Below are 17,800 nucleotides of genomic sequence, written 5' to 3'. Positions count from 1 at the left end.
CGGCTGCCTCGGGTCTCTCCTCCTCCTGCCTCCCCTCTCCCTCATCCACCTGCTGGCCTCCACCACTTGTTAATTTTACTGAATCTGTGGAAGCTCCGCCATAGCCAGCACCAAACTACTGAGTTATTTTTACACACCGGCCAGGATCTGGCCAATCCACCACCTTTCCTTGTTTATACCGTTGCAAAGAAGAAAAAAGTCACCGGGCCACTGAGCAAATGCCCGGTATGCCCGATGGCCAATCCAGCTATGGTCGTGCTATTAGTTAACCCTTCGCGTGCCAACTGTGGCACGCGTGCCTAGGGTTGCCGACCCCTGGTCTGGTCTAACCAAGTGACCTAAGTGACCCAGCATTAGGTGATATTTTAGCATTTGTCACTTCTGGCTCCAAAAAAAACAAAACAAATGAAAAACAACATAGTGGTTGCTACAAGTCCGGAAGCTTTGTTGTTTATGTCACAGAGACCACATCTGTCTGTGTATAACATCTGGATGCCAGAAGCCTCCAGGCTGTACTCAGGGTTTAGACTGAAAATAGTTTTTTAATTGATTTTGTCTACAGAATGTAAAATTAAAATGACTTTTTGTAAGAATGAACTCTTAAGTTTTCCCTGTGTTTTCTTTGTTACACTTCCTCATCTCTGGAAGCACAAAAACACATTTTATCATTTGTTGTTTGTTAAAGTCATGCTGACCTCACGCTTCTACAGCCAAATAATGTGAGATCAACAATGAGCTGGAGTTAGGAGTGAGCCCTGTGATGCTGCTCATTGGGAGTGTATTTCAGCTCCTGCTGATATGACTGATCACAGTGCACACTCTGAGAGCTCAGTCTGTGTATTCATAAGTCTTCTTCATGAGCTCTGAGCCTCTCTGTTTTTTTCTTCCTGGGAGACATGAGCACCTACAGGCGGTGAATTTAAATGTGTCGGCCAGGGATGATAAAGGCCGACTGTCCATCCATCTTCACTGCTCAGCAGGATGAGTGCTGCTGCTGCTGCTGCTGGTGCTGCTGGTGCTGTTGCTCGACCACAATCAGAAGCACATCCTGAACCAGTATCAGAGCGACGTCTGTGAGCTGAGACACAGAGTCCACAATCTGCAACTATCAGTCAACCACACACACACCTCTCTCTCTCACACACACACACACACACACACACACACACACACACACACACACACACACACACGCACACCTCACACACACAAACACACACACCTCACACCTCACACACACACCTCTCACACGCACACACCTCACACACACACACACACACCTCACACACACACCTCACCCACACACACACCTCACACGCACACACCTCACACACACGCACACCCACACACCTCACACACACACACACCTCACACACAAACACGCACACACCTCACACACACACACACACCTCACACGCACATGCACACACCTCACACACACAAACACACACACACATGCACACCCACACACCTCACACACACACACACACACACCTCACACACAAACACGCACACACCTCACACACACACACACACACACACACACACACCTCACCCACACACCTCACACGCACACACCTCACACACACACGCACACACACACACACACACACCTCTCTCACACACAAACACGCACACACCTCACACACACACACACCTCTCACACACACGCACACACACACATACCTCTCTCACACACCTCTCTCACACACACACACACACACACACACGATTATTTACAAAATTAAGGCAAATGGATTGTTGGGATAAAAACTATAATTAAAATAAAAATATTATGTAAAACATTTCACTAAATGCTTCAAGACCACATAAAAATAACTCTCTAAGTCAAAAGTTCAGAAAATAATAAATGTATATATATAAATAAATTATTATATCTGATTACTCCCCCTAAAAAACCCAAATATTAAAACAATATTAAATAATTACATACACAGATTAAAAAGATTAAAAAAAAAAGCAATAATCAGAACAAGAATCCTGAAAAAGAAATAAAATTACAACAGCATTATGGAGTTGGAGAGGAATTAGAAATAAAAGACATAATAAATCTATGTGATATATTCTTTTTTTTTTTTTTTTTTTCCGCCTGTCCCATTTGGTTCTTTAGCCATCAGAATTGTTGTCTGAAGACCAACAAGGATACCCAATGGATTTACTTTGCCAAATGGATCATCGTGGCATTGCCGTATTGGTCCATTTGGTCGATCTTTGTTTTTATTATTTATTATATTTTATTTTCAGATGTTACAGACGGGACAGACATGAGTGAGAGATAGGAAAGGGAGAAAGAAAGAGGAAGGAAAGGAAAAACAGAAGGGGAGAGGGACAGTGAGAAAGGGGGGGAGAAAAAAAAATAAAAATCTCCTGGATCACCTGTTGAGAGAAGAATAGAAAACAAGCAAAAAAAGACCAAAAAAAAAAAAACAACAACAAAGCAACATACTAAACACAACACCATCGCATTAATCTAGCTAAGTGTAAACAGCAGTAAATACTAAATATTCAATGTTGCTGTGCAGCACGCAGGACAGATGTGCTTCGAAGTAGCAGCCAAGAAAGGTGTAATTTGGGTCTACGAGCAGTGAACACCCGTGTGCATACCTGTGTGGATCAGCGCGCTTGTATTCCAAAGGTTTCTCCATGTAACGATCTGCTAGGGAGTGTGGGGGGGCCACAGCCCCGTCCTCCAGGGTGTGATATATTCTAAAATAATAAAGGTAGATCAAAAAAAATATGTTAAGATGAAATTATAATAAAAAATTAATTATAGTTATGTGATTCTAACTTTAATTTAATTTAATATAAGTTTAAAAAAGGGAAATAAGGAAAATATAACTACAGCACAAAAAGGTAAATAATAAAACGAAGAATAAAAATAAATTAATAATTAATAATGACAATAATTAAAATGTAAAATAACAAAAATAATTACACTAAAACTATACATTCATATGTAAATAAAAAATGAATATAAATAAAATGTATGATTAAAATATAAAATACCTGGGACATTTTCAATAATAAAAGATAAATAAATAAACAGTCATTACAGTAATAGCAGATCGTGTCTTTCAGTCAGATGACGTTGCTCTGAGGTCACACTCCGGGTCAACGTAAGGAGTAAACGCGCGTGCGTTTGACACCCGGAGAAAGGGAGAAAGAGAGAGACAGAGCGAAAGAGAGTCTGAGTTTTGGGTGAGGAGGGGGTGAGGAGGAGGAGAAGGAGGTTTCGAGGTTTTCCTCAGTGCTCGCACGCGCTGGGCTTGCTGAAAGACGCACGAGGCTGCTACTGGAGTAGATTCTAACCGGCGGGAGACGCGCGTGCCGTTACCCACCGGGCAGCTCCGGTGTGTGACTGTGTGTGTGTGTGACAAAGAGGAGGAAGAGTAGCGGACAGAGTCACATTGAGCCCGGAAAGTTGGAGTACAGCTGCGGAGTGATCGGAGGCAGCTGATGTTCTTCACCGAGGACAGAGCTCCATCTCCGGGAGAGCCGCTCCGGAGCATGCGCTCCTGCCCAGACTCCCACGCTTCTTCGTCTTCTTCTGCGTCCCTGCCGGGGCTGCTGTGAGCCCAGGACGGCGGGGTGGGAGGGGGGGATCCCACCGTGTCCGGGGTTCGTGCTAGTGCCACTATGTCGGTGGCAGTCCGCGTGATGTGCGGAGAGAGAGAGTGAGAGACCCCGACGCTCAGAGCGAGAGAACCATGACTTCCTGTGGGATTACAGCAGCACGCGACATGATCCTAATCGGCGTCGTCTGCCTGCTGCTCGTGCTCGGTGAGTACACCTCCGCTGCCCGCGTGCACGCGCACAGGTGAGGGCAGAGGCTCGGTTTGCGCCTCTGTCAGTCAGCTGGGTCTAAAGATGCTCTCGTGCTCTGAAACACCGAGTAACCGTCAGCAGGAGTACTCGGATACTCACAGAGATACTCCATTACAAGTGAAAATGTTGCAGTGCATGAAGTTAACTTTTAAATCTCCGCAGACAAATAGCGCGCGCCCTTACCCTCAGACCCATGTACCAGCCGTGACGTGTTAGAATAGTACAGAGTACTGTGTGTGCAGAGTACTGTGTTTACAGAGTACTTGGTGTACAGAGTACTGTGTGTACTCTGCTGTACATTCTGTTTGGATTTCTATTATGTTTCTATTGATCATCAGAGCCATAAAGAGCATCTTTGTTACATTCAGTAAATGAAATATATTCAGGTGAAGTACTCTCTGAGGTACTGCCATTTTATCCCTGACAGGGTGTAGTTATTTGTACTCCTTGGGGTTTGACTACTTCTACACCTCTGCCTTACTGTGAGCTTCTACTAAAAGATGCTGTTACCATGCTTGATACCAGGACTGAGGACAGCAGGTCTCGGGAACATTTGTTCTGATCCTGAATATTTTAATCTGAACTTTTTACTGCTGCACAAACATCCACGTACCCCTGAAAGGTCACATCGTTACCCCGAGGTCCAGTAATTAGCTCTTTGTGTGGCCCTCACCTGTGGGAGCTGTTCCTCTGCCCCTGGTTCTGAGCACTGGTCTGATGTGTTGCAGCTTGTTGAGGTGGAGCTGTGGGGTGGGTGACACAAGCTTGTGGTGCTGGAGCATTTCTGTCTGCAGTGGAACAAACAGAGTGTGGAGCCGTGTTTTTTCGTGCCACCTTTTTTTTGTGTCTCTGCAGAGTGTAAATGCACGTTTCATGAGAGCAGCACAGGATTTTGTCCCACTGTTCCAGCAGGGGGCGCCTGGTGCCCTACTGACCTAGCACTAACCACAGGAAAGTCTGTAGAGTCATCCAGGTTATTTTTTACAGATACAATGTGCAGATGTCCCCTGCAAGCATCGCGTCAGGTGCTGATAAAGTGTGAGATGAGGGGAGCCTGCAGAGTGTCCCACAGCTTCCATCAGTTACTCATCATAGGAGACTCAGTGAAGGCCAGCTCAGGTCTCAGGTCTCAGGCGTCAGTCCCGGTCCAGTCAGCTTAAAGGTGTAGCATTGTTCACCAGCTCCAGCAGCTCCACTAGCTCCGGTTCTGAGGTGGCTATGTTCCACAGTGCTCTCCTTAGACCAGGTGAACAGGAAGAGCCTCCTCGAGTGATTGTGAGGATTAAGGAGGACTTCAGGGACCACAGCCTGTGTGGGACATCAGTATTCACTGCAGACCATAGAAAGCATATAAAGATGTGGATGAACCCACAGTAACAGCCTCGTTCATGAATGTTTTCACACGGATTACAAAGAGTTTAGGTTCATGGTTAGTTGAGAGTAACGGGTTAACGGTCCACCTGGCTGTAACAGACAGCTCACCTGTAAGAAACAGCTGCCTCTTCGAGAGGTGGGCTTAGCTTTAGTTTGCACTCCTCTTCACGTCATCATTGCTGATCTCACCACCTCAAACTCTGGGATGGCCGTCAGCTTTCTGAACTGTAAAGCCTTTCAGATGAGAGCTCAAACATCTGCAAGGACAAAAACAAGTTCAGCTCAAGCACCTGATTGTCTTCTTCAAATCCCAGAATCAGGAAGCTCTGAAACACATCTGACAGTTAGAAATGGTCCAAAGATGTTCTCCAGATGTTCTCACTGAAGGATTTCTCTGCTAGAACTTTAGACAGAAAGAAAAAACTGAACAGCAGCAATATTTGGAGGGCAGGTTGAGGTATATCAGTCGTTACCTGCAGAGCTGTGGTTAGGCTCGTATGAACACAGAGAAGATGGAGGATAAGGGTGAAAATCTTCCTAAATGAAAGTTCACTTTGAGGTCCCTCAATGGGCAGAAGGCACAAAGAAGATGCCAAACGAATCAAACTTCAGCCGAGAGAATGGGTGAGATGATCTGTCCACAGCATGAGGTCAACCATTCATAGTCTGGATTACTCACTGTGAAAGCCATGATCCCCAGCTTCTGGTCCACATGTGAGGTTTCAGGAGCTGTACCAGGGACGAGGAAAATGGAAGGAGGAGCATGCTGCAGCACTTTCACTTTTACTTTGAAGGAGAACTACAGCTCTTTGCACTTTTATTTTGAAGAACCGCAGCTCTTTGCACTTTTATTTTGAAGGAGAACTACAGCGCTTTACATTTTTAATTTCGAAGAAGGACTATGGTGCTTTGCGCACTGAAGGACAAAGATCTGAATGTGTGTTTGTTCCACATCGTGTTTCCTCTCTATAACACAGCCTTTATATTCATTCACAGAATTATTATATGATTATGCTTCTGGTTATCATAGGTAATTTTTGGGACTGTGAAATGTCAGCGGCATGTAATGTAATAGTTTACTTTTACCCTCCTGCCTGGTTTTGTGCCGGTTAACCGTTAGATCGTGTTGTTTGTTGGCGTTCAGCATGTTATGTCTCTAAAATAATGACTCCAGCAGCTCACACACACACTTCCTGTTTCTGAAAACCCTTGAAATCCCACGAAATGCACACACCTGCTATCTGCGGCTGCCGACAGGTAAACATTCATTTATCTGGTCCCTGTGATGCTCGCTTAATTGGATTCACCCGCATGCTATTGTCTCTGCTGGACGGAAGCTGTTGAACTGCCTGACAAAGGCCACGCTCGACACAGATGGAGCTGAGTCTGTGCGCCCTGGAGGAGATGTCGAACCGGATTAGTGTGGGATATTTTCTTGAGGACATCCGCGCAATGCCTTCTAATGTTTCCTATTTCAGTTTCATATGTTTCTGTCACAGCTAACGGCCGCTGGAACAACAATAACCTACAACAGGAAGACATATATGATATGATGCTCTATGAACACGTGCTGGCTTTATCCTCAGCTTCTTATCAGGAGATCACCTCATCTCGATCCGAGATCCATCACTGAGCCTTCAATCTGCAATCCTGAGTTACAGCTGAGAAACTGAGGCATAGCATACAGACACACCTCCACCTGCACCAGAGGAAAAGCCTGCCTGAGTCTGCAGAGACGCACATTTATCTGACCAACAGTCCCATTAATATTTTTACATTTAGTTTTAAACGAGCTCTGTTTGAACTGATTAGTTTGCTATGTTAAAGAGGTGGAAAAAGATCACAAAGAAGCAATAAGTGACAGTAAACAGGTGCCAAAAACTACAAAGAGACAAAAATATTGGAAAAATATTTAAAAAGACCATACGCACACACAAAAATTTAACAAAAAGCAGAGCAGAGACACACGGTGACTCTAATGAGACACAAAATGACTGCAAATAGATAAAATGATCACAAAAGTAAACAGGAAGTGAGTGAAGCTAACACCTCTGTGTCTAACTCCCGCCTTCTCCCTGTTTTCCTGCAGATGTGTGCGTTTGTGACTCGGAGCTCGGCACCCCCGGCTGGAGGGAACCTCTAGACTGTGTCCGAGCCTCCGAGCTGTGCAACCAGAACAGCCAGTGCAGCTCGCGTTACCGGATCATGCGCCAGTGCCTGTCGGGCGGGGACAAGGAGCGCAGCGCCATGCTGGCCTCCAAGGAGTGCCAGGGGGCGCTGGAGGTGCTGCAGGACTCGCCGCTCTACGACTGCCGCTGCAAGAGAGGCATGAAGAAGGAGCTGCAGTGCCTGCAGAACTACTGGAGCATCCACATGGGCCTGACTGAGGGTAAGCCTCCCATGCTGGGCCCTGTCCAGAGCTAATAAAGCCTCCTGCTGCCGCCGATGGAGCACAGCAGCTTGCTGGTGTTTTTATGTCAGGTCTTCTCTTCACACGCTGAGGTCGTCTGTTGGCCTGAAGCGCAGACAGAAAGTAGAGAAAGTTTTACTCAGTGAGCACTTGCAAACAGCAGCTAAAGACGTGAGAGAGTGCAGGGGAGCAGCCTGAAGTCTGATGTGACAGGAAGTGTGTTTATTCAGGAGACGCTCAGACATCATCACCAGAGTATGAAGAGATTTGACAGGAATGGGGAATGGATGAGTTACACTGTGTCTGCAGTGCGAGCCCTGCTGTTTTTCATCAGTATAATTTGAATTGGCTGGATTCTTCATGCTCCTCTGGATTGTCAGGGAAGCATCACTGATCCCTCAATCTCTGCAGGTTCTGCATCCTGGGCAGAGTTGTTTTTCTGGCTGTTTATGTGTGATGGACAGTAGATGTAGTGAAATTCTCAGCAGCACGAGCCACCCTGAATCTAATGACAATGGGATCGTGTCTGTGCAGTCAGGTTTGAGGGAGTTATTACTGATTGTTTGACAAAATTGCTGCAATCATGTTGATTAGTGGGTGACCTTTAACCTGGGCCAGCTGCTGGTTCAGATCGACTCATATTTGTGCTATTTTTTTAAGATTACTCTTATTTCACCAAACTATTATTTCATTATTGATGCTGGAGTTTTAGGGCCGATATTGATAACCATCCCACCATCTATCGAGCGCCTGGTTTTGGGTCCATGAGGCTTGGTTGGACACCTACTGAATAACATGGATCTGCTGCTCAGTGAGCCCACCGCCCCAGAGGGCCTGGGGTTGGGTGGAGTGTGAGCTGGGCTGTTGACAAAAGTGGGATTGGTGTTTATGGACCCCCAGACTGGACTCAGTTAATGATTTTTAAAATCCAGATGGTAGTTAGCTGTAAATACATGAAGTCAAAGAGTGTTGATTTTATCTATCGGTAAATCTCGTGTAAAGGCTCAGAGTAAAGATGCTTTACTACCATTTAGTTTCTATAATAACAGACAGTTAGCTGTAGCATAGCTTCACAGCATGTATTCGACATGTGACTTCATCACATCCAGGTCAGGTGTATATGACACACAGTTCATACAGCAGAGCACTGTACCCCAGGCTGCCTACAGACCCCCACAGCCATCAGTGTGATGGCTGTGGGTGTCAGGCGTCCCTTCCTCTGCCATGTTTCACTGAAATCTGCAAAACCCAAAAACTCTCAGTCCAAATAAACCTGCAGCAACGCTGAGGTTCACCCGGGGCTGTGTTCCAAACTTTGTCAGCTCTGACTTTGTGATTTTACAAAGGGAGGGCGGCGTGTTTGTTTAGCTGTTTGGTTTTCTGCAGAGGAACCTAAAAATGATTTTAATCCTTTTAAAGTGTCCATCGCGAGCGCTCCAGCGGTGCGCCGACAGACGAGCCTCTGACGGCTTTCCGAGATGCTTCTTTGGGAATTTTAGCACAACAAACGAGCCGCTCACATGAAACGCTCGCTCGCTGCAGAGCTGCTGCGTTCTCAGTCACCTGGATAACGCCCGTGGCTCGTTCACATCCCACTGCCACACACACACACGTGCACACAGCCCGTTGGCTGGCCTAGTTTAGGTCTCGGCAGTGGCAGAGCTCATTAAGAGCCTTTGTCTTTGTTCTCCTTTCCATTGAGGATGTCTCTGTAGTGCCAGCAAAGCTAGCAAAGTCTCCACATCACACACACACACAATGCTGTGCGGAGACACACAGGCCGTGTGTTTAAGCCTGACAAAGTTGTAATGTACAGAAACACAAACATGCTGTCTGACACGCAGCAGAACAAATATCTATACCCACTAACACTGCACGTGCTCACACGGCTTTCCTTCGTGCTGTGTTTATGTGTCTGAGCTCTGCAGTGTTTCAGAGTCTTTTTGCATTAAAGCATCACATCTTAACCTGGCGATCAAACATCTTGGTCGCACACAGCTGAAGGTGGACCAGTGAGAAACGCTTTGAGATCCAGAGACAGAGTCATGTGCAGTTCTTAATGATCTTCCAAACCTTTATTATTTCCTCTGCACTGATCTTGTTCACTAAAATCTCTCTTTTAGTGACTTTTAGCTCAAGCTAAACCAACAGTGAATGACTTTTAGGGAGGGGCAACGGGAGTGTTTGGTTTATTGGACAAAATTAAATGAGCTTGCCTTGTTTTCATCATCTCTAAAAGCCAAATTATAATCTGATCAATCCTCCAGCCCTGCTAGAGGCTGATGACCAGAAACACTGTGTTTATTCAAAGACAGGACCTGAGCGTGAAAATTACAATGCTAGCTGTCACAGAATATGTCCAGTTTGGACCCTGAGAGGAGGTGGAACTGAAAGTCAGTCCTCAACTGGGCCCAGCTTGCACAAAAGCAGAGGAAAAAGAAACAGGAGCCATGACTTCACACTTAAAGGTAAAGCTTGCAGAGTTCAGAAACCATCAAGCTTCCAACACAGAGCCTCAGTAGAGGCGACTGTGCATCTGAATGACTTGAAAGTATTTGGCAGAAGTTGCCGTCCTCTTTCAGAAGAGCTGGAAGCCTCTTGGGGAGGTACTGAAGATGGGTGTCCAGGTTTGGTGAGATGTTTGAGGATTACCTGGTTACTTAGCCTGATGATGGACACCTGGATGAATTAGGGTTGGGCGATTGGACGAATATATTGACTATCGTTTTTACAGGGGAGATTTATTTGCCCATCAGTAAGTTTGCTAATAATGATGGAGCTAATAGAAGCAGTCAACAGAAAAAAAAAAAATAGCGCTGTTTTAACAGCACCCTCTTTCATCTGTGAGCAAATGCACCCTCCTCAGAGTGCGCCCAAATGCTTGTTGATGGAGCTGCAGAAGCTAGTGATCGCCGCATACTCAGCCGGATGGTGGACACGTACATGCTCATGCAAATTAGTCGCGTTTGAGTACTTTGCTCGCACTATACGTCTGGACAAGTGGCACACCACTTTGGTTACATCCTTAGGTTTACCTCTTTCATCTGGTTTAGAGCCAAAGAAATCCCAAATTGGCGACTTTATATTTTTTTAGTGCTGTCAGTGCTAACTAACGCGATTAACAATTAACCCATCTGGAGGGTTAATTGTTAATCCGACCCTACTGAGTCAAAATCCCTGAAATGTCTCTGTCAATGCATATCGGGCAGTTTGTCCAAAAGTTTGTTCATTCTGCGCTCCAGATGGGTTGAGCGCGTTAAAATTTTTAATCGTGATGACCATGTTAACGCTGCATTAACGCGTTTCTTCCTGTCAAAAGGGAGTTTTTCCTTCATGTTGTTGCCAAAGTACTTCCTCACATGGGGTCATGTGATTGTTGGGATTTTTCTGTAATCCTGTAGGGTCTTTACCTTACAGTATTAAAACACCTTGAGGTGACTATTTTATTGGTGCTATATATAAAATTGAAAATAAAATTGAATTGAATCAATAGTTATGTTTTTTTAGTGGGTATGAGGGATGATGATCAGTGCTACAAAGCTGTCGCATCAGAGACTACAGTCCTCTCCAAACCTTGAACAAGGTGACAACTCAAAGTTAAAAACTCAAACAGTGTTTGTGCACTTTCAGCTAATGAGCAGGATTTCAAGGGTGCAGGTAAATGGCTTGATGTGGCGCGCAGCCTTGAGTCATGAATCTTAAAAATGATTTGAACATGGCAGCAGTCTGTGCAGATTGCTAGGAACGTCAGCGTGACTACAAAGAAGCTTTAAAAGGTTTCTCACAGGAAAGTTCATCTGCTGCTCGCTTAATTACATCCTGCTTCTGATGGGTTTATAGAAATTGTGCTCCTGTAGTTCTGGCTTCCAGCTATATTTTTCTTTCATGTGACACTGAACAAAAGATTTTCTCTTGCACTGTTTGTCTCGTTCATGCATGACGGGCAGGAGGGGATGTGTTGGCTTTTCAGCTTAAAACTTATAATAGAAGTCAGGAGGAAGAACAGGTGAGACTGAAAAGACTCCGAAGTTTCTCCCAGTACGAGGTTCAGCCTGTGTTTATGTGCCTGGAGAGGTTGATTTAGGAGACAGGTTCAAAACTCAGAGCTGTGGTCATCAGAGGAGCCAGTCTTTAACTACATAATGATAATAATAATAATAATAAGAACAACAACAACAACAAAAATGTCACTAAGAAATAATGATAATAATGATAGTAATAATAATAATAATACAAATTTTACAATGACTGTTACATCACACACACACAGAAAATCTACAAACACAGGAGTGAAACTAAAGTGTGCAGCAGACATCCAGTTTGAGATCTTTAATCTACTCTTAGGTTTTTAATCTGATTCATGTTAAAATTAGTTCTCGGTCTCAAACTTGGTCTTTAGTCTGATTTTCATTCTTACATGTTTAATCCAGTCTAAAGATTTTAGCCAAGTCTTTATGTGTTATTCTGGCCTAAATAATCATCAGTAAATTCCAACCTAATCAGGATTAGTCCTGTCAGATTATTGGATTTTTGGCTGCTAATAAAAAATAAACCTTGAAACTAACACACAACGAAATGTCTTTTGTTTTGGAAATGAGAGGTTGGGGTCGCTGAGGGCCTCACATAGATCATCTAGTCCTTAGTGTTACATTTAGACCTGAGTCTTGTCTTTAGGCCTAATTCTGTAAATTTCAGTCTAATCTCTGCTCACTGCTGGGCTCAGCGCTGTGTTCAGGAGACCTTCCAGACATTTCTACATATTTTCGTGAAGGGTTTTCCTCTCGAGACTGCAATGCTTCCACCGCGGAGGTTATTTGTGTGTTTTTAGTCAAAGATTTACTTTAATTGTTATTAAAGTTCATGTAGATGGGCGAAGACTCTGTCACTGTGTGATGCTAACTTTCAGAAATAATGCCGACACATCCTCTGAAGTGCGTCTTCACTCCTGAATGTAGTCTTTAATATGTGATGAAATCTTTACTTGTCATTGTGTTTCTGAGGGTTTATGGTTTAGTTTGTTGCCTCACTCTGGTTTTGGTTTCTGTAACGTGCCCACCTGCATTCCAGCAACAGCCAGTAATCGTTTCTTTTCTTGCAAATATTTTGTCGATCCTTTTGTTCAGAGCACAGAAAGAGAAAAGAGTCAGAAGTGAAATGGTCTCTGAAATACCAGCATGCTCTGGAAATGTGTTTAAATTGCTAATTACACGTAGTTCACTCCTGCGTGACGCTGCTTTTATAGTCTGATACAGAGTCTTTCACTTAGTCTTAAATATGGTCTTTGTGAGTCACTTGAGTAAATCAGCAGCCTGTGGCTTAATTAGGAGAGCTGTGATTGACGGCAGCATCCAGGTTTCACTTTGCAGACTCTCCAGTGAGTGTCTCTGCCCGGCAGATCCTCCGAGAGCTGCCGGGAAGGTGTTGAAGGGAAGGGTGGAAATGAGTAATGAGCTGAGGGACAGAAAATTGGTTGTGGGTGGAGAGTGCCGAGTCCAGAGATGGAGGACTGGAGTCTTTCCTGAAAGCTTTTCCTCTGGCATTCTTTTCATTATTCGTTCTTTGAGGGCTGCAGAAGAAACACTCACCCAGGAGGAACAAAGTGGGGTGACAGAGACTCTCAGAGGTTTCCTCCCACCTGTTATTATGTTCACTGTGAATGTGAAGGAGGTGAGTGGAAGCACCTTAATAGGAGAAGGAAACTTACAAATTATCAGAAAGTGAGGCACAGAATAAAAACCTGGATATGGTTAGAGATGCTGAATAAATCTATTACCACAGTAGCTATGATGATGACGACTGTGATGTCACCATGACTCACCTGTGGAAAGACCTGCATCATCTGTTGATTTAACATTTTGCCTGTCATTTTGTTACCGTATTTTCACGACCATAAGGCGCACTTAAAAGTCTTAGATTTTCTTCAAAAAGTGCGGCGCGCCCTATAGCGCGGTGCGCCCTATAGCGCGGTGCGCCCTATGTGTTGTAAGGAGGACGTAGTAGAGAACACCATGAGAACGTTAAAGGGTGAAGTGTGGGCGTTGATCGTATATACCGGGACAATCGCACATACCTGTATAAAAGAACAGGTATGTGCATTATGCAGGACATCGTTGTTTTAACAACCCTGAAAATGGCAAAGAGACACGCTTACGAAGCACAGTTTAAACTGCACAGTTTAAACTCAGCTACGCGGAGGAACATGGAAATCGAGCAGCGGCGAGAGAATTTAAGATTAACGAATCGATGGTTCGCAAATGGAGGAAGCTGGAAAACAAGGTCAAGAAGACGCAGCTGAGTTTCCGCGGACATAAGGCGAGGTGGCTCGAGTTGGAGGAAAGACTCGAGCGGTGGATCATCGAGCAAAGAGCGAGCGGGAGAAGCGTTTCGATGGTCACCATTCGGCTAAAAGCAGTTTCACTTTCACTTTTTATGAAACGGTGCCATTTTTCCATCCGGACCAGGACTACGGTAGCGCAGCAACTTCCAGCGGATTATAAGGAAAAGCTGGCCATCTTCCGCTCCTACTGCAGCAAACACATCGGCGACAAAAACATCCAGTCCAGCCACATCACAAACATGGACGAGGTCCCGCTCACTTTTGACATCCCGGTGAGTCACACTGTGGAGAAGAAGGGGACCAGCACGGTAGCGATACGCACAACGGGGTATGAAAAGTCTTCTTTTACTGTTGTGCTTGGCTGCCATGCTAATGGACAGAAACTGCCGCCTATGGTGATTTTTAAGCGAAAGACTTTGCCTAAAGAGAAGTTTCCAGCAGAAATCATCATTAAGGCAAATGAAAAGGGCTGGATGGATGAGGAAATGATGAAAGACTGGCTGAGGGAGGTGTATGTAAGGAGACCAGGTGGTTTTTTCCACGCATCACCATCGCTGTTGATCTGTGACTCTATGCGTGCCCATCTCACAGCCGATGTGAAAAAACTTGTGAAGCAAATGAACTGTGAGCTTGCTGTCATTCCGGGAGGCCTGACAAAGGAACTCCAACCGCTGGACATCGGTGTGAACCGCCCGTTCAAAGTAAGGCTGCGAGCGGCCTGGGAGCGATGGATGACCGGTGGAGACCACAGTTTCACTAAGAGTGGAAGGCAGCGCTGGGCGAGTTACGCCACAATTTGCCAATGGATTGTAGATGCTTGGGCTAACATGTCTGCTGGCACTGTTGTTCGAGCTTTCGCGAAAGCCGGCATTGTTTCCGAGGAGCCGCACGGCACGGAAAGTGACTCTGACGGTGAAGACAGTGAACCTGGCATGTTTGATGGAGATTTAGCGCAGCTGTTCAATTCAGACACAGAGGATGAGGACTTCGATGGGTTTGATTGATGATAAAAATGTGAGTACCAAACTTTGTTCTGCTCCTGCTTTATTTTTAAATACGCACACTTGTATGCTTGTGTGTTGTTGATGATGACGATTATTGGTAATAAAAATGTGAGTACCAAACTCAGTTTTGCTCCTGCTTTATTTTTAAATATGCACACTTGTATGCTTGTGTGTTGTTGATGATGACGATTACCGGCATAAGGTACCGAATTCAGGTTTGCTCCCGCTTTATTTTTAAATACGCATACGGTACTTGTATGCGCCCTATGGTCCAGTGCGCCTTATGTGTGTGTTAAATACAGTAAGGGCACACATAACTGAGACTGCGCCTTTTAGCACAGTGCGCCTTATGGTCGTGAAAATACGGTAATATATTTCTTTATTTTATTTACACGGACTTAAGGTGGACTGATGATTGAGGATTTCATCACTTGGCTTGCAACACACATCTGTTCGCAAGACATAGCTATAGTTGCACACATTACAAAACCATGGCAAAGCTAATCCCATTACCAGGAATGGGTTTGGGGGGTGGGGTCACAAATCCATCTGTGAGCTCTTGCTTGTCAGGTGAACGTGTAAAGCATTAGTCTATGGAGGCCTGATGGTATCAGATTTCTGAGTAGGATTATTTCAGGTAGTCAGGTATGACTAGAAGGTGAAATGTTATTTAATTCTCTGAGAGCTACAAGAGCATCCTCTTGGTGGGCACCAGTGAGTGGACCCGCAGTTGTTCTAGCATAAAGGTAATATAGAATGGTAAACAATCATCACGTCTTTAAACAGAAAACACCATTCAGCTTTTCCATCTGAGATGCAGTGATGATGACTGTAAGCCGGGGCCCGAGGGCAGAATGATAAACAGCATCGAGGGCCTTAAGAGCAGCTGCAGAGGCATGCCCATAAATCATATCGCCATAATCCAGAACAGAGAGAAAAATGGCCTTAGCTACTTTTTTCTGTAAAACACAGGGAGGTTAGTTCTTTGCAAAACAACACACGTCTGAGCTCCATCATTTTATTTTGTTTGCTTCCCTCATGGGTCTCATGGCACTTTTGCCTTGGACCAGACGTTCACAGATTTCTTTCCTGCAGACCTTTGCTTGACCCAGAATAATGTCCTGCTCATTGGTAGTAGCTTGAACCGGATTGGCCAAAGCAGAGGTTCCCAAGGTGTGGGGCCCGCCTCCTGGGGAGGCGCAGAGCTATTGCAGGGGGGGCGCGGTATGAAAAGAGAAAAAAAAAAGAATGCTTGGACACTGCTAGCATAATGAACAGATTTTTGACGAGGCTCCCACACAAACGCAAAGCAGGAGATGAAGCATCGCCAAATATGTTTCCAAACCAACCTCCTTCCAATCCAAAGACTAGAAAATATGATGAAGCATATCTTCCCTTTGGCTTCACCTGCACAAGTGCCAAGTTAGGTCTCTGCAATACAATTAGTTTTCCCTGCATTGGAAGCACGCGCTGGGCTCTCCAAATCACAGACAAACAGTATCCCACATTTTTTATTTTTAGTTCACAAACACCATCCATCCATCCATCCATTCATCTTCATCCGCTTTATCCGAGGCCGGGTCGCGGGGGCAGCAGCCTAAGCAGAGAGGCCCAGACCTCCCTCTCCCCAGCCACCTCCTCCAGCTTATCCGGGGGAACACCAAGGCGTTCCCAGGCCAGCCGAGAGATATAATCTCTCCAGCGTGTCCTGGGTCTGCCCCGGGGCCTACTCCCGGTGGGACATGCCCGGAACACCAACCCCGGGAGGCGCCCAGGAGGCATCCTTGCCCGAACCACCTCAGCTGGCTCCTTTCGATGTGGAAGAGCAGCGGATCTACTCTGAGCCCCTCCCGGATGGCCGAACCTCTCACCCTATCTCTAAGGGAGAGGCCAGCCACCCTTCGGAGGAAGCTCATTTTCGCCGCTTGTATCCGCGATCTCGGTCTTTCGGTCACTACCCACAGCTCGTGGCCATAGGTGAGGGTAGGGACCTAGATCGACCGGTAAATTGAGAGCTTCACTTTTACACTCAGCTCCCTCTTCACCACGACGGACTGGTGCAGCGTCCGCATCACTGCAGCCGCCGCACCAATCCGTCTGTTGATCTCTGGCTCCCTTCTCCCATCACTCGCGAACAAGACGCCGAGATACTTGAACTCCTCCACTTGGGGCAGGAACTCATCCCCGACCCGGAGTGGGCACTCCACCGTTTTCTGGCTGAGAACCATGGCCTCAGATTTGGAGGTGCTAATCCTCATTCCCGCTGCTTCACACTCGGTGCGAACCGTTCCAGTGCGAGCTGGAGGCCATCACCTGATGAAGCCAACAGAACCACATCATCTGCGAAAAGCAGAAATGAGATTCTGAGGCCACCGAAGTGAAAGCCCTCCGCCACTTGGCTGTGCCTAGAAATCCTGTCCATAAAAATTATGAACAGAATCGGTGACAAAGGGCAGCCCTGGCCGAGCCCATCACCCACCGGGAATGAGTCCGACTTATTGTCGGCAATGCGAACCAAGCTCTTGCAACAGTTGTATAGGGATCGAATGGCCCGTAGCAATGGGCCAGACACCCCATACTCCCGCAGCACCTCCCACAGGACACCCCAAGGAACACGGTCGAATGCCTTCTCCAAGTCCACAAAACACATATAGACTGGTTGGGCAAACTCCCATGCACCCTCAAGTATCCTTGAGAGGATAAAGAGCTGGTCCAGTGTTCCGCGACCAGAACGAAAACAGCAGTGTTCCTCCAGTATCCGAGGTTCGACTAGCGGACGAACTCTCCTTTCGAGCACCCTGGCATAGACTTTCCCAGGGAGGCTGAGGA

General features: G+C 45.8%; 1 protein-coding gene and 1 long non-coding RNA gene across 2 annotated transcripts in view; one reads left to right on the top strand and one right to left on the bottom strand.

Moving 5' to 3' along the window:
- Nucleotides 1-1,805: 1,805 nt before the first annotated feature.
- LOC146570339 (uncharacterized) lies at nt 1,806-3,788 on the bottom strand. Its single transcript, XR_014892985.1, has 2 exons — nt 3,075-3,788; nt 1,806-2,727 (listed from the first exon to the last, which is right to left on the bottom strand). It is a non-coding gene; the product is annotated as an uncharacterized LOC146570339 (long non-coding RNA).
- Nucleotides 3,639-17,800, top strand: part of gfra2b (GDNF family receptor alpha 2b) — a 157,756-nt gene continuing 143,594 nt past the window's right edge. Inside the window, exons 1-2 of the mRNA XM_085278765.1 lie at nt 3,639-3,801; nt 7,310-7,609. Of these exons, the coding sequence (XP_085134891.1) occupies nt 3,729-3,801; nt 7,310-7,609 (373 nt within the window). The 5' untranslated portion in view covers nt 3,639-3,728. The remainder of the gene's footprint in view (nt 3,802-7,309; nt 7,610-17,800) is intronic.

This window comes from Mchenga conophoros, linkage group LG7, assembly GCF_057382185.1.
Source record: "Mchenga conophoros isolate Kocher_MC1m ecotype Shallow Benthic linkage group LG7, M_conophoros_male_GT1.1, whole genome shotgun sequence".
In the NCBI taxonomy this organism is placed as follows: Eukaryota; Metazoa; Chordata; class Actinopteri; order Cichliformes; family Cichlidae; genus Mchenga; species Mchenga conophoros.
The sequence above is the reverse complement of the archived record's forward strand: the minus strand, read 5'-3'. Positions and strand labels throughout refer to the sequence as shown.